At 42.3% G+C, this 21,531-nt stretch overlaps 1 protein-coding gene across 3 annotated transcripts in view; it reads right to left on the reverse strand.

The window, feature by feature from the left end:
- Positions 1-19,572: 19,572 nt before the first annotated feature.
- CCDC9 (coiled-coil domain containing 9) overlaps positions 19,573-21,531 on the reverse strand; it is a 128,399-nt gene continuing 126,440 nt past the window's right edge. For 2 of the 3 annotated variants that reach the window (XM_077456860.1, XM_077456615.1), the window contains one exon: positions 19,573-20,002. In XM_077456860.1, the coding sequence (XP_077312986.1) occupies positions 19,908-20,002 (95 nt within the window). In that variant the 3' untranslated portion in view covers positions 19,573-19,907. The remainder of the gene's footprint in view (positions 20,003-21,531) is intronic. The other variant, XM_077456697.1, reaches the window with a different exon arrangement.

The following is a 21,531-nucleotide window of genomic DNA, read 5'->3' on the forward strand; positions in this document are numbered from 1 at the left end:
ACCGATAGCGGTCCTTACAGAACAGCAGACTGTACCGCACTCAAGCCTATGTACCGTAGCACCCTATACCAAGTTACCAGTCCTTATAAGAACTTTTGTGGACCAAGCAGGTTGTGTATTAGTGTTTAGCAGACTGTACGTCAGTCCCTATACCGCTGAAGGACTGCTGCAGTATAGGGCAGCGGTCAGCAGTGGTGCACGTCAACCCTATCTATTGTGGACCGATAGCGGTCCTTACAGAACAGCAGACTGTACCGCACTCAAGCCTATGTACCGTAGCACCCTATACCAAGTTACCAGTCCTTATAAGAACTTTTGTGGAACAAGCAGGTTGTGTGTTAGTGATTAGCAGACTGTACGTCAGTCCCTATACCAATGAAGGACTGCTGCAGTATAGGGCAGCGGTCAGCAGTAGTGCACGGCAACCCTATGTATTGTGGACCGATAGCGGTCCTTACAGAACAGCAGACTGTACCGCACTCAAGCCTATGTACCGTAGCACCCTATACCAAGTTACCAGTCCTTATAAGAACTTTTGTGGACCAAGCAGGTTGTGTATTAGTGTTTAGCAGACTGTACGTCAGTCCCTATACCGCTGAAGGACTGCTGCAGTATAGGGCAGCGGTCAGCAGTGGTGCACGTCAACCCTATCTATTGTGGACCGATAGCGGTCCTTACAGAACAGCAGACTGTACCGCACTCAAGCCTATGTACCGTAGCACCCTATACCAAGTTACCAGTCCTTATAAGAACTTTTGTGGACCAAGCAGGTTGTGTATTAGTGTTTAGCAGACTGTACGTCAGTCCCTATACCGCTGAAGGACTGCTGCAGTATAGGGCAGCGGTCAGCAGTGGTGCACGTCAACCCTATCTATTGTGGACCGATAGCGGTCCTTACAGAACAGCAGACTGTACCGCACTCAAGCCTATGTACCGTAGCACCCTATACCAAGTTACCAGTCCTTATAAGAACTTTTGTGGAACAAGCAGGTTGTGTGTTAGTGATTAGCAGACTGTACGTCAGTCCCTATACCAATGAAGGACTGCTGCAGTATAGGGCAGCGGTCAGCAGTAGTGCACGGCAACCCTATGTATTGTGGACCGATAGCGGTCCTTACAGAACAGCAGACTGTACCGCACTCAAGCCTATGTACCGTAGCACCCTATACCAAGTTACCAGTCCTTATAAGAACTTTTGTGGACCAAGCAGGTTGTGTATTAGTGTTTAGCAGACTGTACGTCAGTCCCTATACCGCTGAAGGACTGCTGCAGTATAGGGCAGCGGTCAGCAGTGGTGCACGTCAACCCTATGTATTGTGGACCGATAGCGGTCCTTACAGAACAGCAGACTGTAACGCACTCAGGCCTATGTACCGTAGCACCCTATACCAAGTTACCAGTCCTTATAAGAACTTTTGTGGACCAAGCAGGTTGTGTGTTAGTGATTAGCAGACTGTACGTCAGTCCCTATACCAATGAAGGACTGCTGCAGTATAGGGCAGCGGTCAGCAGTAGTGCACGGCAACCCTATGTATTGTGGACCGATAGCGGTCCTTACAGAACAGCAGACTGTAACGCACTCAGGCCTATGTACCGTAGCACCCTATACCAAGTTACCAGTCCTTATAAAAACTTTTGTGGACCAAGCAGGTTGTGTGTTAGTGTTTAGCAGACTGTGCGTCAGTCCCTATACCGCTGAAGGACTGCTGCAGTATAGGGCAGCGGTCAGCAGTGGTGCACGTCAACCCTATCTATTGTGGACCGATAGCGGTCCTTACAGAACAGCAGACTGTACCGCACTCAAGCCTATGTACCGTAGCACCCTATACCAAGTTACCAGTCCTTATAAGAACTTTTGTGGACCAAGCAGGTTGTGTATTAGTGTTTAGCAGACTGTACGTCAGTCCCTATACCGCTGAAGGACTGCTGCAGTATAGGGCAGCGGTCAGCAGTGGTGCACGTCAACCCTATGTATTGTGGACCGATAGCGGTCCTTACAGAACAGCAGACTGTAACGCACTCAGGCCTATGTACCGTAGCACCCTATACCAAGTTACCAGTCCTTATAAGAACTTTTGTGGACCAAGCAGGTTGTGTGTTAGTGATTAGCAGACTGTACGTCAGTCCCTATACCAATGAAGGACTGCTGCAGTATAGGGCAGCGGTCAGCAGTAGTGCACGGCAACCCTATGTATTGTGGACCGATAGCGGTCCTTACAGAACAGCAGACTGTACTGCACTCAGGCCTATGTACCGTAGCACCCTATACCAAGTTACCAGTCCTTATAAAAACTTTTGTGGACCAAGCAGGTTGTGTGTTAGTGTTTAGCAGACTGTGCGTCAGTCCCTATACCGCTGAAGGACTGCTGCAGTATAGGGCAGCGGTCAGCAGTAGTGCACGGCAACCCTATGTATTGTGGACCGATAGCGGTCCTTACAGAACAGCAGACTGTAACGCACTCAGGCCTATGTACCGTAGCACCCTATACCAAGTTACCAGTCCTTATAAGAACTTTTGTGGACCAAGCAGGTTGTGTGTTAGTGATTAGCAGACTGTACGTCAGTCCCTATACCAATGAAGGACTGCTGCAGTATAGGGCAGCGGTCAGCAGTAGTGCACGGCAACCCTATGTATTGTGGACCGATAGCGGTCCTTACAGAACAGCAGACTGTACCGCACCCAAGCCTATGTACCGTAGCACCCTAGACAGACCAAGTTACCAGTCCTGATAAAGAGCTTTGTGGAACAAGTGAGTTGTGAATGATTAGCAGACTGCAGCAGAAGGGCAGCAGTCAAGTATAATATTCTTTCTATATTTGGAAGAAAGAATATTATACGTGTACAAGCCTATTACCGTACCACTGATACCAGTCCTGAAAAGAACCTTTGTGGAACTAATAGTAACAGCAAGTCTTTAAAATTATCCTCACTGCCTGACACACTGCTTCCTGCCTGTCCCTATACAAATTGGCAAAAAAGAGTAGGCTGGAACGATTAGCTGGAACAGCTCTTTTGTGGACCTGATAGTAACAGCTAATGATGATGATGATGATGATGATGAAGAAAGACTAATCTGGCTGAGCTGTCCCTAAAATAGCAGCATACAGCGCTCTGTCCCTTTATCTAAACTGACAAAAGAAACTCAGGCTGCTGACCTAACACCTATACCAGTCCTGAAAAGAACTTTTGTGTACCAAATAGCTAGCGTTTTCTCTGTCCCTACTCCACACAGGATCCTTTCCCTACAGTGACAGAAGAAAGAATGTAAAATGGCCACCGGATCGGGTGTATTTATAGGTTAGGGGGAATGTCCAAGTGTCCATGAGCTGTCATGTCTCAATTGGTTGTCCTGTAACACATGATAAACGTGTCACGAAAGGTTAAAGTTCTTGTATACATTAAACACGTAAGTCCGCCGGGGCGAACGACGGAAAAAGGCGTTCGAACCCGCGGACGGCGAAAGTCGGAAATTCGCCGCGAAACGACCGCCGGGCGAACCGTTCGGCCATCACTAATGATTAATTGTGCAGCTCTAAAATATATATATATATATAATATAATATATATAATATAATCAGTCACTCAGAAAACCAGAGTTCCAAACTGTCCCTAATTTTGAACCAAATCCCTCAGGCTGCCTCTCTTCCTTAAGTGCTGCTATGTTTGGTCTGATTATACACCAGCCATGTCAAGTTACCCCTTCACCCTGCATGATGGACAAAGCTTCTTGGATTCCTCCTCACCAAAGACCTGACCAACCCTCCTTGCTGCATAGTTGCTGAATGTCCTGTATTTTCTAAGACAGTTCTGAGATAATTACATGTAAAATAACATAAGGGTTTGTTTACATGAGTGGGTAAATCAGGAGGATGAGCTGTAGTTTTACCACCCCCCGACTGCCTGCCTGGACACTGACATGACATTGCTCACACTGTACACATGCTGTAACCGTAAAATGAAACAGCTTGTCACATTCCTTACAGCAAAACCCAACCTTTGGCACAGCACATGCTACTTTCTTATCACCCTGTAAACTGTTTTAGCGGGTTGATATCTATGATACACCTCTATAAAAATGTAATATTAAAATAACAAACACTACACTAAACCTTTAATCCAACTTCAAAATGATCACATGCATTATTTTGAAAAATTAATATGAAAAAAAGCAATGTGGAAGTAAGAACTTGTGCAATTACAATCATGTTTTGTATGTTAAAGAGGAACTGAACTCCGGAGGCTGTGCCAGGAAAGGCAAAGAGGGGGCAGAGGACGAATCACCAGTATTGCCTCATTTGCAGCTGATATTTCCCCAATACGGACCTACCCTGTCTTGTTCATTGTGTTTCTGTATGGAGCCGACCATCTTTGTAGAAGGCAGGGCTTTGCTTCCTCATGTTAGCGCCTCCAACAAGGAGACCAGAAAGCAATATAGGGACCTTACTAAATATCACTCCAGACCTCCTGAGGCTGGCAGTTAGAGATAGCAGTGCCTTAAAGTGGAACTTTAATAATTAAAGATGTATGAACAGGCAGTTTTTTTTGTTTTGTTTTTTGCAGATAGAATATATTATGTTAAATATTATTAAATAATATAAAATATATGAATATACGAATGAACACTTTTTACTTGCCTGTTTACAATCAACAATGCTTTTTTGGCAAAAAGGGACAGAGGGGGCACTACTAAGTGCAGTATTAAAAACAGTGTTTAATTAGGTAGCTAAATGTGCACTCACATAAATCCACAAGACGCCTGTAATGTAACATCAGCAGTGTCCAATGTATGAATGGTCATCTCCATATCCCAGCATGTTAGCTGCAGTGGCACAACCGCATGGATGGGAAAGCGGCACCTAGCGGTGTGGTGACCTACATTCTGCTGACAGCGGTCTAAAGCCCAATATCGGCTGATGTCACTGAGCCAGTCCAGGTTTCAAAGGGATCCTTATTTTAATGTTGGAATCCAATAAGTTGTCTGACTGGCAGCTGGCTCAGCCTGTCAGCGCGCTACTGACAGACTGAGCCAGCAGCTCCCACCCCCTTCACAGCCCAGTGCTCCAGTGAGCACTGGAGAGGCACAGCAGAGAGCCAGAGATGGACAGTCTCCTCTGCTCAGTGAAGACCAAGAACTGATCGATCAACGATCATGTGATCGCTCAGTTCTCTTATGCCGCGTACACACGATCAGAATTCCCTTGTGTACGCTCCATCGGAATTTAGCTGTCCGAATTTCCGCCAGCCAAAAATTTATAGCATGTTCTCAATTTTCCCGACGGAAAAACTTTCTATCGGAAATTCCGATCGTGTGTATGCAATTCCAACACGCCGAAAATCACGCTTGTTCAGATTCAACTACGAGACAGAAGCTATTGGACACTGGCTATTGAACTTCCTTTTTCTAGTCCCGTCATACATGTTATAAGTCACTGCGTTATAAATCGGAATTTGGAGCGACCGTGTGTAGGCAAGACAGCTTAAGCGGAGTTCCGTTGAAATTCCATCGGGAAAACCATCAGAGCTTTTTCTGACGAGAATTCCGATCGTGTGTATGCGGCATTAGAGGGGACAATTGCAATTGGACCGATGATGCAGCCACATAGGTGAATATGTATGTTTTTCTTTTTGATATCCTACACTTCTCCTTTAACAAAGTACACTGTATACATTTTTGGCTGTAGACACGGGATTGCCTAGGCCCACACACCATGCCCCCCAACTTTTTGCAATAGGAACGAGGTACACCTATTAGCAAACATATGTAGGCATAGGATACACCCCCTGTCACGCCCCCCATAAAAAAGGAAAATTATACAAAAAAAAATTATTATTAGTTAAACCCACAAGTGCTTTTTTTTTTTTTAACCACTACCATTCCTTTTATACTGGCTTTTAAAATGTACCAATGCAGCAATTTGACATTGGATGAAAGGTTTAGCAATGGGAAACACTCTTTGAAGAATAAATAGTGTATTTTATATAAAATTATATAGATCAGACCTAAATGAAGGAAAATGAGGAGGAAAGAGGGAGAGGGGGACTTTTTGCCATATCAGAGACGTTCCCTCAAAATCAGGGACAGTTGGGAGCTATGTGCGCACATACCAGGAAGTACAGGAAATTCCAGAAAAAAACAAAAATTTTCAGGTTACTGCCTAAAACATTTCTAAATGTTCCCTAAAACATAGCAGAGTTTTACTTTTTGAGTTTAGTGTGCGTTTTTTTATGCTTTTTTTTTCTGCCAAAGGTTCTGCCATTTTTTTAGCTGCCTAGTGTGCATGGGCCCTTATTCTTTTGGCCTGTGCAACAAGGGGCAAGGCAGGGATCCATGCTTTTGCATACATTCTTTGTGCTAGAAGGAGTCCCTCTTTGTCATCTCAGAAAGTTATAAGGTCTGTAGAAGGCTGTAGATACAGTAGGCCCGACAGCCGGTTGTAAAACATCAACAAGACAAGTTCAGCAATGGCAAGTGTTTCATCAGATTAGGCCACCCATCAGAATTTGTAATGGAAATTACATTACTTTGCTGCCATCTTGCTACACCCCACACTCATCCACAGTAAGGATACAATGAGAAGGCGGTAAGCGGACATCTTGGTACTAGGGTTGCCACCTGTCCTGGATCCACCTGGAGAGTTTGGGTTTGGAATCTTGCATTACACACCTTATTTAGACTGGACTATGGCTTCCCAGCAGGGTTGCTGGTTGCAGTTGTCTAAGCTGAGAGTGTATGTTACACTCTCTTTCATGCTGCCCAAAGCCAGCACTAACAATTACCCCTCCCCCACACAGACGGGAGAAGAGAGAGGACTTGATCTGCACCTCTTCCTCTCAACCCTACCCCTCTTATTCTGCCCACGCTCCTTAGAAAAGAAAAGAGCGGGCTGGAGATTTGAAGTCCAGCAGCCTCAGATACATCTGGATTAGAGGTGCTGACTGCCAAGGGGTGAGTGAGCTCACCATCCATCTCTGTCTGTCACTGAAGTCTCCCCATTCTATCTCCTGCCACAGAGTGAGTACAGTAAATCAGGGTTCTCAGAACCCCCTTACTTTAGAGTTACTCTTTATGCCAGAGGCCACAGGTGTTCCCCCTTCAATCAGAGTCCTCTCCGTACATCAGAGTTCTCAGTGTTCCCTCTTAAATCAGGGTTCCCAGAGCATCCCTTATGTTAGAGTCCCCAGTGTTCTCCCTTACATCGAAGTCTGAGGAGTCCCCCCTTACAGTAAAAGGGAACTGAGTTCAGATGTAAAAGGGGAATTCTGGTCTCTGATGTAAAGGGGGACTCTTTTTATGAACTTCATATGATTAGAAATGTTATTTAATAGCAAAATCTATGTATAGCTTATACTACAAAACCAAGTTGTTGTGCGCTGCTAAAGTGTTCGGGTTTGACTTGAAGAAAAGGTGGCAACCCTACTTGTTACACCCACCGGAGTCTTGCATTTCACACTTATTTTTAACAGTAAACTCAGCTTATATATTAAATTTCAGGATTTTCAAATCCCTAATGCCCCATACACACTATCAGATTTTCTGCTGATTTTTTCCTTCAGATTTACCAAAACCATGTAGTGCAAGGGCCTGTCTGATTACTTACACATTGAAACTCCTACGGTTTGACCTCATATTATATGGTTTTGATAAATCTGAAGGAAAAAATCAACAGAAAATCTGTAGTGTGTATGGGGCTTTAGACTGTTTTGATGTTGATTTTTCAAAGCAGAGGTGTTCTGTCATATTAGCAAACCTGTGAGATCAGCGGGTTTGCCGTTGCTTTTAAAATTCAAGATCTAAACAGTGAGGCAGATTTTTAAACACTGTATATCACTATATAAGCTCAGTTTACTGTTAAAAATAAGTGTGAAATGCATGACTCCGGTGACTGTAACAAGATATCCACTTGCTGCCTTCTCACTGTATCCTTACTGTGGACGAGTGCGGGGTGTAGAAAGATGGCCGTGACGGAACATCACTTCCTTTACAAATTCTGATGGGTCGCCTAATCTGACGAAACACAGGCAGTGTAATGCCCTGTACACACGGTCGGACTTTCCAATGGAAAATTTGCAATCGGACTTGTCGGAAAATCCGATCGTGTGTGGGGCTCCATCAGGCTTTTTCCATCGGAAATTTCCGACACACAAGTTTGAGAGCAGGATCTAAAATTTTCCGACAACAAAATCCGATAGTTTAAATTCAGATCGTGTGTAGACAATTCCGACGGACAAAGTGCCACACATGCTCAGAATAAATTACGGGAGGAAAGCTATTGGCTACCGACCCATTTATAGTCCCGTCACACGTGTTCTACGTCACCGCGTTCCGACCAACTTTGTGCGACCGCGTGTATGCAAGACAAGTTTGAGCCAACATCCGTCGGAAAAAAATCCGATGGATTTTGTTGTTGGAATGTCCGACCGTGTGTATGGGGCATTAGTCACATGTTTCCAAATAATCATCCATCAATAATACACTTTTCATGAAAACACAGACAAAATACACATTAGACCATTATACAAGTCCAGTGACTATGCTTTATTGAAGCAATCAATAAAAGGTGCTAAAGAACAACAAGAAGAAAAGTGCGAATCCATTGAGGGCGAGGGCGGGCGGGCGTGCATGGAAAGATATAAACACATCATGTACATATATATTTATAGATATTGAAAGACATCAGTTATATACAGACATACAGTGCAAGGACATGGATTGTTTGGGAGAATTAATGCATTTCTAAACCTCTGAGAAATATCACAGTGTATGTTTCATGTAAAAAAAAAGAATAATAATAATTATAAAAAATTGTTCATAATAAAAGACAACTCCATTGTCTTTGCAGCATATCTTCATCAATTTTTTTAAAATCTAGAATCACTTTTAAAGCCTATCTCTGGTCAAAATATAAAATCATATATTTATTTCCACATTGAATTTTAATTATTTCTACCCTACTCCTAAATCTGAATGATCTTTATGTTCGTAAAACTTATTCTGTGAAGATCCTCACATTTACTTCCTTGAATTCCGCGTCACCGCTTTGCCCAGTGAGTAGGCACTGCTGTGTCACACATTACACAGAGCCTGCCTTCTGAACTACAGAGGTGCTGAGAGGCAGAGTCTAAGGAGGCGGAGTCAGTATTGGGAATCACAGCTTGCAGACAGCAAGGTACCATGGGAAATGTAGTCTTTAGATATTGAAAGTAAACGGCAGAGGTGAAACTGCAAAGCATTCAGGGAATCCGAGAAGTTGTGGAAAGCAATGGGTAGCAGACAGAACTCACAACATGAAAGGAGATTTTGCAAGTAAATTTATACTGGATTGTCATATATAACTACTGTTTGTATTGTTATTACAATGCTGATGTTATAAAATGCAAGTGTATGCTGTGACCATAGATTTCCTTTAAGGTGCTCTGACACTGCAGGCAATTTTGGTCTAATTACAAATGAGGATATTGCTTTCAAATTGTAGTAAATAACTTGTAGCTATTTGTCCTAAAGGGAGACAAGCTAATGTGCAGTCAGATTTCTAAGATCCATGGGTGTGTGCCTATATACACTACATTACCAAAAGTATTGGGACGCCTGCCTTTACACACACACACATGAACTTTAATGGCATCCCAGTCTTAGCCCGTAGAGTTCAATATTGAATTGGCCCACCTTTTGCAGCTATAACAGCTTCAACTCTTCTGGGAAGGCTGTCCACAAGGATTAGGAGTGTGTCTATGGGATTGTTTGACCATTCTTCCAAAAATGCATTTTCTGAGGTCAGGCACTGATGTGGAAGAAAAGGCCTGGCTCACAGTCTCCGCTCTAATTCATCCCAAATGTGTTCTATCGGGTTGAGGTCAGGATTCTGTGCAGGCCAGTCAAGTTCCTCCACCTCAAACTCGCTCATCCATGTCTTTATGGACCTTGTTTTGTGCACTGGTGCACAGTCATGTTGAAACAGGAAGGGGCCATCCCCAAACTGTTCTACAAAGTTAGGAGCATGAAATTGTCCTCAATTTCTTGGTATAATGACTCCTTAAGAGTTCCCTTCACTGGAGCTAAGGGGCCAAGCCCAACCCCTGAAAAACAGCCCCGAACCAAAATCCTCCCTCCACCAAATGATTTGGGCCAGTGTACAAAGCAAGGTCCATAAAGACCTGGATGAGCAAGTGTGGGATGGAGGAACTTGACTGGCCTGCACCTTAACCCGATAGAACACCTTTGGGATGAATTAGAGAGGAGACTGCAGGCCAGGTCCTCTTGTCCACAGTTCTTCCCAGAAGAGTTGAAGCTGTTATAGCTGCAAAGAGTGGGCCTACTCAATATTGAACTCTATGGACTAAGACTGGGATGCCACTAAAAGGCAGGTGTCCCAATTCTTTTGGTAATATAGTGTACATATACATACACACACACTCTTATAAATACATCTAAATGAGTAAACAAACATTTTAAAATGTAATAAAATGTGTAATAAAATGTGGACAGTGTCAGTAGTGTCTCCAGACCACTAATGTCTCACTTTTGAGACAGAGAAAAGAGCTGGGGGCAGAGATTTCCCAGTCCCTTTCTCGTCAGCCTCAGCTGCACTGGACAGTGAATGAATGGGAAGTGCTCTGTGCTGAGCAGCTTCCTGTTCATTCACAAACTGATGAGCAGTACTATGGTTACTATGCTTCACATATAAATGAACACAGTGAATGATTGGTAACACTCACTCACTGTGCTCATTCAGAAAAGGAAGGGGCTAATAAATGACATATTTACTGGTCCCTTCCACAGCTCTCCATCCTAAAACATCACCCTGTGGGGGGGGGGCTCTGTGCAGTAGGGGGAATCTGCACCACACAGGGCGATTAGGGTGTGCCCAGGCAGACCCTGTATGCATGCCTATACTAGGATCCTAGTAAGTTTTTTGTCTACTTCCATCCACCCAACTAACCTAACATATAGGCTCCATGCACACTGAAGCTCAAAAAAGCTTTTTCTGGACGCCAGATTGCTGGCAGAAAACGCTGGTTGAAAAACGTGCTTTTTTAACAGCGTTTTGTACTAGCGTTTATGAGCGTTTATTAGCGTTAGCGTTTATGGGCGTTTTCAATAAAAATACACAGAGGACACTCCAAAAATCTCACAGTGCATTTCAAACACCCACAATACATTGAAAAAATAGAATGGCGAACACTAATTAACGCGTGTTTATGAGCATTTATCGGCATCTGTCGTTTTTTGGCGGTGAAAAACGGCACTTTGAACGCGAATTTCTGGCGTTCAGAAAAAAGCCCATAAATTACACTGCTCATTAAAGCTAAAAAACGTCCATGGACACATAGGCTAACATAGAGTGGAGTTTATGGGCTTTTAAAAAAATCGCCCAAACTCCAATAAACTGCAGTTTATGAGCTCCAGTGTGCATGGAGCTTTAGGATTCCATTTGGAACAGATGATTCCTTTTCCTTCTCAGAAGTGAAAATAGGCACAGGCTGAATTTTATAGCAATGCAACATATGGTGTGTTAGGGTGCCATTCACAATGGATGGCATAGCAGCACATATAACGTGCTGTATGTAATAGGAAGCATTTCCTCAGTCTCCTTTCCCCCAATAATTACACTGCATATTGAAATTTTTTAGCAAGTCAAGATGAGAGGCTGCGGCAGCAGATGATTTGTGCCAGTCATTTGTGGACAAAGGCAAGAACCGCACAGGCAACAGAGTTTACAGCTTTACCAGTAAACTACGGCGGCGGGGGTAAGGGGGATGGGAAGCAGGGGGTGGAAGATTTCAACTAATGCTGGCCATACATGGTTTGAATTTTTCAAAAGAATTTTCTTTCGAAAATTGTATCTAAGAATTTTCGTACGAATTTTTGCACCATTAGTGAGTTGCAGCAACAGCTGATTTTCGTGCAGCAATCAAATTTGAGGAATCGGACATGTTGTACATTTTTTGAAAAACAAACGATTTTCTAATCAATGATGGGAGAATCACGTGAGAAATGTAATAAGAAAAAAAATGTGCATGTGCAAGAAAAGAAAATTTATAGAGAGAAAAGAAGATTCCAGGAGAATTATTTTCTGTAGCAACATGAGGTGAAATTGAAGGCTTGGTAGGCCGATTTTATTTTTGGTGGCGTCATCGGATAACAAAAAAAAAAAACTTTCTGATTTTGAAAAGAAAATTTGTTTGAAATTCGACCATGTATGGCCTGCATAAAGCAACCAGCCAGAAGCAGAAGGGACATTGATTGAAAGTAATGTCCCTTATGCTGATTTATTTTTTTCTTATTTTGACTAAACTTAGGCTTTAAAGTGGTTGTAAATCCTTACAAACCACTTTGACCTACAGGTAAGCCTAGATTAAGGCTTACCTGTAGGTCCAAGAAATATCTCCTAAACCTACACGGTTTAGGCGATATTTACAAAAAGACGGCACACAGGCGCACTGGGCATGCTGCTGCTAATGGCGATATGCCGTTAGTGGCGGTACCCGTGTGCATGCGCAGGAGTGACTTCATCGCTGCTCCAGCGCTGTGAGTGGCCGGAGCAGCAATACCCGGAAGAAGATGGATGCTCCGTGCTACAGGGGACAGCGGTGACATCGCTGGCTCCTGTGTCAGGTAAGTGACACATAATGGGCTACTATGCGATGCATAGTAGCCCATTATGCTTTACCTTTGCAAGGAGACAAAGAGGAAGTAAACCCATCAGGGTTTACTTCCTCTTTAAAGCATACTTTGCACCAGAATGCAAAAACAAAAATAAATGTTTAAAATGTACTTTCCCAATATCAGTTTTTTTTCCCCATAGTGCCTGTGGGTCAGTATGCAATAAGCAAACCCTATAGGTCCGCTTTAATGTGAACCCACATTCACAGGAAAAAACAAACATTAAAGTGTCTATTTCTAAAGGCAACTTTTTGGAACAATATCTGTAGTGGAGTAGAGATCTTTAGTTATAAGAGAGAATTCTGAAAAACGCACACAATAAATAACAGGGATCAAGTATCAAGGCTCTTCATTGGTTTTCCAATAAGAATGCAGGTGACATATCTGTAGTGTAGCCATAATAAAATAAAACACCCGATTGGATAATACTGTATGTGCAACATTACTATGTTCCTTTGGTTTAGCATTCATCAACGACTTTTGCATTGTCCTATATTCTTTGTAGATTTTTTAAAGAGCAACATGTTTTTCACGTCTACAAAAAAAATAAAATAAATTAAATAAAGGGCAACATGTAAAATCTAGCAGTCAATTGTTAATGCAATTCAGAAAATATTGCTTTGATACAGTCAGTTTGCCTCCACTTCAGTCTGACATGATTTCTTGAAACCAAACGATTGAGGTTGTTCACAATGTATCTGGATAGGGCAGCAGTCTCATGTCACATGATCCTCTGCCGTGTGACCCCCCTCTAATGCTCCAGTGTGCCTAGGGAGGGACTCATTTTTGCCCAAAACCCCCAAACTCACTGAGTTAAATTATTGTAGGCTAGATTAAGAATCGTTAAGAACTATAAATGGTAACTATAGGGGTTTAGCTATTGAGTTAAAGAAGAACGCCAGGCAAACAGCTAAATACAGATAAAATACATACATGAAAGCTGCCTTACCTGCCAATGGATTTACATTTCTGTAAATTCAGTGCTGGAATTACCACAGCACTGCCCAACAATACAGCCCTGTCGGAAGACGGAGGAGAAGACCTGATTTTTTTTCTGCTGTTAAGGAACATTTACAGGTCTTATCACTCCTCCAGCCTGTTAATGGACAGTAAAAGCAGAAGTAGAGCTCTAATTGGCTCATCTTTCTGTCACTCTATTCTCTCCTGCTATCAACGTGCACCTTGCACTACAGCACATGTGATTGGCTTCTTGTGCTGCTTCCTCTTCCACCTCTCTGAACCCTGATGTACAGGGGATTGCAAGAGGCTGATACTAAATCAAATTTGGGTATACACAATTATTGTATTTAAAAAAAATACATTTAATGATATGTTGATTACAGAGCTGCATTCATTTGTGCATTTAATATCTAGCAGGAGTCCAGCTTTAAATAGCTACAAAAGATAAAATCTAGCGCTGTTCTGAGGGTAGGTTGTGTCCACGGAGGCAGTTTACCTGGAACATTTCTATGCTTGTCTATATCTCTGAATGAACGCTCACTGGTATCTGAGATATTTAAGAGATTATAGAGTAGACAGCCAGTGTGTCTGATGTCAAAGGTTTGCTACGTAGGTATAGGTCACGTATGTCACTGTTAATAGGATAGACTTTATTTTTCAGGCCTGAAATTCAAATCGAACAATTTTAAAGTATACCTATACTCTGGCCATGCATGGCAATTATTAGGTTGACTCAAATGACCCCCTTAATACTCAGTTTTTAGTCTATCCCTTGCTGATCTGTAGACCCCCTTGGTGAGCATACTTCCTTGTATGGGACAGCCATAGGTGTGCGCAGTCTATTGCATTAGGGTGTGCACTCTAATGCCGCGTACACGTGACCGGACTTTGACAGACTAGGTCCGACGGAAACTAATCCACTGGACAATTCGATCGTGTGTGGGCTTCATTGGACCTTTGCTGTCTAAAAATCAGACGGACTTTAAATTTAAAGCATGTTTTTCGATGGACAAATGGACAAATTTTTCCGATGGACTCAAGTCCGGTCGAAAAATCCGTTTGTCTGTATGCTAGTCCGACGGATGAAAACACTGGCGCTAGGGCAGCTATTGGCTACAGGCTATGAACTTCCTTATTCCAGTCCGGTCATACGTCATCACGTTCGAATCCGTCGGACTTTGGTGTGCTTGTGTGTGGCCAAGTCCAATCATTCTGAATGCCCGTCAGAACACCGCCGAAAGTGCATCGGGAAGACCGTCAGACCTAGTCCGTCGAAAAAAGTCTGGTCGTGTGTACAAGCTCAAATCTACATGTGTGTTTATGTGATTACATATATATGACCCAGGCACATTGATCTCCCAGCCACCACAGTGAAAGAGAAGTGCCTAAATACTTCTCCTTATGGGAGAGCCAGTAAGAGGGAGATCTTTCCCATCTTCCTGCTGGCACACAGAGTGATAATGCTAATGCCCATGGGGTGATTAGGGTGTTCCCAGGCACATCTGGCACACCCTGTGCACACGTCTATGGCCCGGAGAGTATGTGACTTTTTTTTTCCTCCAGCAATGCAGAAAAGTGTGCCTGAGGAGGCTGGATGACTGTTACATGGGATGAGGGCATAGTCCTTTGTTGGGTGTAAGCTCCAATCAGACCAGCTAATAGATTTTTTCTACTTTCGCAAAGCAAAGGTAGGAAGGGGAGGGAAAATAAGTGAACCAGTCAGTTTGCGCTGCATGGACAAAGCATGAGTTCATGTTAAAGCTTTGAGCTAAATGGGGAAAAAATCCTTGTTGCCCATAACGTCATATCTAGCTGTCAGTTTTTAGCGCACAATTAAACTAAAAGCTAAATTGATTCCATCGTACTCCTCCCTGTAAATACACCCTGAAGTACCAGGACAGCCATGGATCAAAAGACTCAAGTCTTAAAAGATTCAGGATATCAATGGGTTGGGAGATTTAGATGGGAAAAAAAGGTGCAGCAATAAACAAATTGCTGTGTGCAAAATGTCTACATTTTAGGTACCGTACCTTAAAATCTACCTACCAGGGCTGTTTTTGAACACCAGCACCTTAATACTGTAAATACTGTACATAAAATGCATATGGATTAGGAATTTCTAATATTGTCTATGAGTTTCTCAGTCTTGGGTTTAAAAGTATCAACTCATGTTACAATCTGATTGTGCAATCCCCTTCATGCTGGCCATACATGGATGATTTTTTTTTTCATGCATTAACCATTCAATCTGATCGTTTTAATCAACTTGGTGTTTAAAGCAATCATTAATGCAACAGAAATAGTAAATACATAGTTCACAATTCAAAACATTATTCAAAAACTGGCTTCCATGATTAAAGAGGTTGTAAACCCTCATGGTTTCTCACCTTAATGCAGTCTGAAAAAACCTGCTGTGATGCTGCAGCCCCCCTGTTTTACTAACCTGAACGATGTCACCCTCCAGCCAGGAACAAGCATACCAGCTCTAGCTAGTGATTGATAGCAGCGCAACCATTGACTCGCGCTACTGTCGATCAAATCCAAGGATGTGCCACCGTGGGGCTGGGCCGAGTCGTGTATTCTGTGTAAATAGACACAGATGCAGGACTTGGGAGCGCGCCCACACGGGTGTCCATCAAGGAGAACGCTTTTCCAACATGGATACTCGATGCGGGGAGGAGCCAGGAGTGCCACTGAGGGACCCCAGAAGAGGAGGACCGGGCCACTCTGCAAAACGAACTGCACAGTGGAGGTAAGTATGACCTGTTTGTTATTAAAAAACAAAACAAAGCTTTATGATCCTTTTAAGCCCCGTGGGTAAGGTGAAACGCGTTGAGGTGTAGCTTTGGATGAAGCTGACTGAGGCAGCTTTAACCTGGCTTTGCTAGGTCTGCTTTGTTTGGGACCTTTCTCTATGCATATCCATATTATTAGAAAAGGTTATTGAAAATCAAAGGGGATCCATTGCTCCATACACCAAATGATCACCTGGAAAACGACTGGACTTATTCAGCCCATCTGATTGCTTTCACCTTCTCTACTGCAAAATTGATGGAAAGCCATCAAAACGTAAATTTCAGATGAGGGTCTGGTATGGATTTTGGGGGGACCCTCACGCCGTTTTTTCGGCTTAGGGGGGTTCCCCTTAAAATCCATACCAGACCTAAGGGCCTGGTATGCTCCTGGAGGGGGAACCCATGCCAGTTTTTTATTAGAAATTTGGCGTGGAGTTTCCCCTCGAGAGCTGATTATTCTGTGAGAGAGGCAAATTTGTAGTTTCAATATAGATGGAGATCCGACTTGGAGGCGACTTCCATTGAAATCAATCGGTACAAGTCGCCCAGAAGTCGGATTGAAGTAGTACAGGAACCCCCAATGTCTGGTTTTGTATATAAAAATAACTTATATGATGTGTTCCTGGCAGTTGTCATTTTGCCTGTGGGCATGTGAAGCCCACAAGCAGACAGTTCTGGGATACAGTGATGCTGAGCTACCAGCATGGCGTCGGAAGATAAACAAAATGGAGGTTTAAGAAACGCCTCCAAAACATGCTGGCGTCATTGTGTCACTTCAGGTTTCAGAAGATCGCGTTTATTAATGGCGGCTAGCCATACTGAGCCCTGAGAACATTGATTCATAGCTCCCAGGAGACAGTGCGCCTCCTCGGGAGACAATGAGCCGCCAGATATGATGACGATTTCCGCTGGTGGCTGGCATAGAAAATGCCGCATAAATAAAGTCTAAAAAGTTAACCCTTAGGAAAACAAATAAAAAATGATTGCCATTTAACAATGTATGTTATGCCAGCTTGGTAATAAGGTGAATTTCGGAAATTGTGTGGAACTCCGCTTTGAAAGGTGCTCTGTAATGTATTATACCAGTGCATGACCCCTTTTATGCCCCACCTTTTTTGCACTGTATCCAATTTGTGTCCCACCCCCATAGTCTCATTACTCAAGCTTAATCAAGAAAGTACCACTTATGCCCCATACACACGATAGGATTTTCCAATGGAAAATGTTTGATAGGAGCTTGTTGTTGGAAATTCCGACCGTGTGTAGGTTCCATCGGACATTTTTTCATCGGAATTTTCGTCACATAAAATTTGAGAGCTGGTTCTCAAATTTTCCAACAACCAAATCCGTTTGCATAAATTCCGATCGTGTCTACACAATTCCGATGCACAAAGTGCCACGCATGCTCGGAATCAAGCAGAAGGGCAGCACTGGCTATTGAACTTAATTTTTCTCGGCTTGTCGTACATGTTGTACATCACCGTGTTCTTGACATTCTGAACTTCTGACCAACTTTGTGTGACCTTGTGTATACAAGACAAGTTTGAGCCAACATCCGACGGGAAAAAGACATGGATTTTGTTGTCGGAAAATACTATTGTGTGTACAGGGCATAAGGCTCCATGCACATTGGGCTTAAAAAAAGTCTGTTCTCTTGGGAGTAAAAAAACGCTCATATAGAGCATTTTTTGTACAAAGTTTAGATGAGTTTAGGAGAGTTTTACGTTTTTTCTGCCAGTGAGCTCTAATCAGAAACACAAATCAAAAGGTTTTTTTTTTCTGCCTCTAAATGTTGAGCTCAAAATATGCCTCTTTAATGTGCATGGACACATAGGATAACATTGAGCTGCTTCTACAGGCAGAGCACAAAACTCCTGTAGAAGCAATGTTTTTTAAGCCAGTGTGCATAGAGCCTCAAAGTGAACATTTTAGTAGTGAAAAAAAGACATCTACTTGGAATACAAATGACATATGTCAGAACTGGGTACAGTTCCTGCTACCAATGTCAGCAAGAGATATATCTAGCCAATGAGTGATTTGGTGTGCCAGCATCTGCCAAAAACTGCAATATCTATTTTGGATGTTTTAAATGAATAATTGTGCTAATATTAACCTACTAATATTGCACAGTGTACCACCAAATTAAGTGAATAATTATGAACATATAGTAAACCATACAAAATATAAGAAATGTATAAAATTCCTTCTGTGTAATGGTAACAATAGAGCAAACTTTTGCTACAGGTAAAAGAATATCACATTCCACTGAGTACAAACCAAAGCCTCTGCCAATAAATTCACATATGTGGGACTAGATAATCAAGCCTTAATGAGTCTTCTGAGTAACGGAAGGTTCATTCAGAGATTTCAAACCTAATTTCCATGGATGAACTTCCAACTTTCAGCAGGCTTCCATAACATCAAAAACAAAAAACAAACAAGACCATTGCGCAGTTAGTACAACGAAGTGATCCCTATTTAGTTAGGGTGAACCTCACTCATGCTTCCCTGCAGGATAGATCACATATGAAATGATCAGTTGCATACAGCATAAAGCTGGGATCTCCTCATATGCTGACAGTGCACGCAAATTACCGCTGGTAATGTCACAGGCTCCTCCTCCCGGGCCCGTGACATTACCAGCAGTGTTTTGTGTGCACTGTCAGCGTATGAGGAGATCCCAGCATTATGCTGTATGAAACTGATCATTTCATATGCGATCTATCCTGCAGGGAAGCGTGAGTGAGGTTCACCCTAACTAAATAGGGATCACTTAGTTATACTATCTGCGCAATGGTCTTGTTTGTTTTTTATGTTATGGAAGCCTGCTGAATGTTGGAAGTTCATCCATGGGATGAAGACTCATTAAGGCTTGATTATTTAGTCCCACATATGTGAATTTATTGGCAGAGACTTTGGTTTGTACACAGTGGAATGTGATATTCTTTTACCTGGGGCAAAAGTTCTCTATTGTTACCATTACACAGAAGGAATTTTATATATTTCTTATATTTTGTATGGTTCACTATATGTTCATAATTATTCACTTAATTTGGTGGTACACCATGCAATATTAGTAGGTTAATATTAGCGCAATTATTCACTTAAAATAATGTATTTTTGTGTATCAGTTCACATATATAATTGCAGCTATATTATTTAGTTATCTTATATTTATTTCTCACATATTTTAATATTTATTCACATCAGCGCTTTAGTATATTTTTCCATCAATTTTTGGATGTACTTCCCCTCTTAATGAAACACATCTGTTCCCCAAAACAGGCCTGTTTTTTTTTTTCAAGATAAATAGCCTTCAGTATTAATGGATGCTGTTTTCTTGCAAGGTAGGACAGAATATTTGTAGTGCAGTGATGCAGTTGTATCAGATCCAAACAACAAGAGAACCTGTCTCTTAGAATTACCAATCATGTGGACAAGCAGAAGAACTGAAGCAGTTAATACTGTAGCGAAATGGAACATAAGTTTTTCAAGCTTTTAGTATGACATCCCGTACAGAGAGAACTGTACGCTGAAGGTAAGTGGTCAACGTGGTCAGGATGACTGTGGTATCTCCGTACTCTGCTATAGAAAAGAAAAGAAAAGAAGGATTTGTCAATGTTTTCTTTATCGCCATTAAAATTAAAGTATTAAAGTTCAAGCCCACCTTACCCTTTAAATCTGATGCTTAAACCACAGATGGAAACTGTTTTATAACTGGGAGAGAATTGTAAAAAAAATAATCTATAGCCCATGGAATATTCACCTAGAGCCAATATGCCATGAACAACTGTAAATTAATTTTTCAGCATATCCAGCTGGATACAAATGGCAGAATGATGCCAGATAGTATAAGTTCAAACTTGTTTTGCAATCCACTATACAGCAGTACACAGATTATGAGAGGGAAGGTCAGGACTGAGAGCCAATCAGGTGTACTGCATGCAAACGTAATGATAAGGAGCATGCTATTAGGAGGAAAGAGCAGCAAGATGACCTCATCAAGCTCCTGCTTGATGAGATCAAGCAGGATTGGATGGACAAAAATATAAATATTTCGGTAGGTCAACCAGTTCTGTTAAAAGTATTATCCATGTATTTAAAATCTTACATAGAGTTTATGTTTCACTTTTCACAATTAAAGAACAAATTACAGGAATAGAACAGAAAAATCTCGTGACTCCGCCACTGAATACTGAAGACCTACACAGCAATAAGGGAACAAATCAGACAATGGTCCCTATACAAAGCTGATGATTTCACTTTCCTGGTCTACCCACACCTAATTTATCAGAAGACTAAGCTTACATTTAAATCCTGCTCTGTAATTTCCAACAATAATTATTGTGTACGAGTCATTTCCAGGGAATTTTTTTTTAGAGAAATAGAAACATGTATGGTACTTTGGGTTGAACTGCCACAACAGGCATCCATCAGCAAAGAGGATCACACAGCTACATGGAAAGTAGCTTAATGCACCATAAAACTCTGAATGATAAAGGAAAGCTCATACAAAATTTATGCTGGCTTCGCACTAAACAGCTTTTAAGAAACCGGGAAAAGTCATACATTATGTGCAATGTGGAAATGTCATCCCATGGCCTGATAGGTAACCCTTTACATTCTAGTCTGACTGCTAAGTGCACCAGATGTTTTGGAGGAAATACAGATATAAAGGTTTTAAGAGGGGTAATTTAAACTTTGCCTCCCATACATATTAGGTCACTGCTCTTCCCAGTTTATGGTCCCAGTGGCATTTATCAGATGACTGTAGAAAGTAGAACCTCCCACTTACCACAAGGGAAGATGGAAGGTAGACCCTCCCACTTACCACACAGGAAGATGGAAGGTAGACCCATCCACTTACCACACAGATAGAAGGGAGGTAGACCCTTCGACTTACTACACAGGAAGATGGAAGGTAGACCCTTCCACTTACCACGCAGTTAGAAGGGAGGTAGACCTTTCCACTTACCACACAGGAAGAAAAGAGGTGGACCATCCTACTTACAACACAGATAGAAGGAAGATAGACCCTCCCACTTACCACACAGGTAGAAGGTAGGTAGAAACTTCTTCTTACCACACAGGTAGATGAAAGGTAGACCCTTCCA

The sequence above is a fragment of the Lithobates pipiens genome, unplaced genomic scaffold, assembly GCF_037356315.1.
Source record: "Lithobates pipiens isolate NorthernLeopardFrog02 unplaced genomic scaffold, aLitPip1_a1.2 Scaffold_1, whole genome shotgun sequence".
In the NCBI taxonomy this organism is placed as follows: Eukaryota; Metazoa; Chordata; class Amphibia; order Anura; family Ranidae; genus Lithobates; species Lithobates pipiens.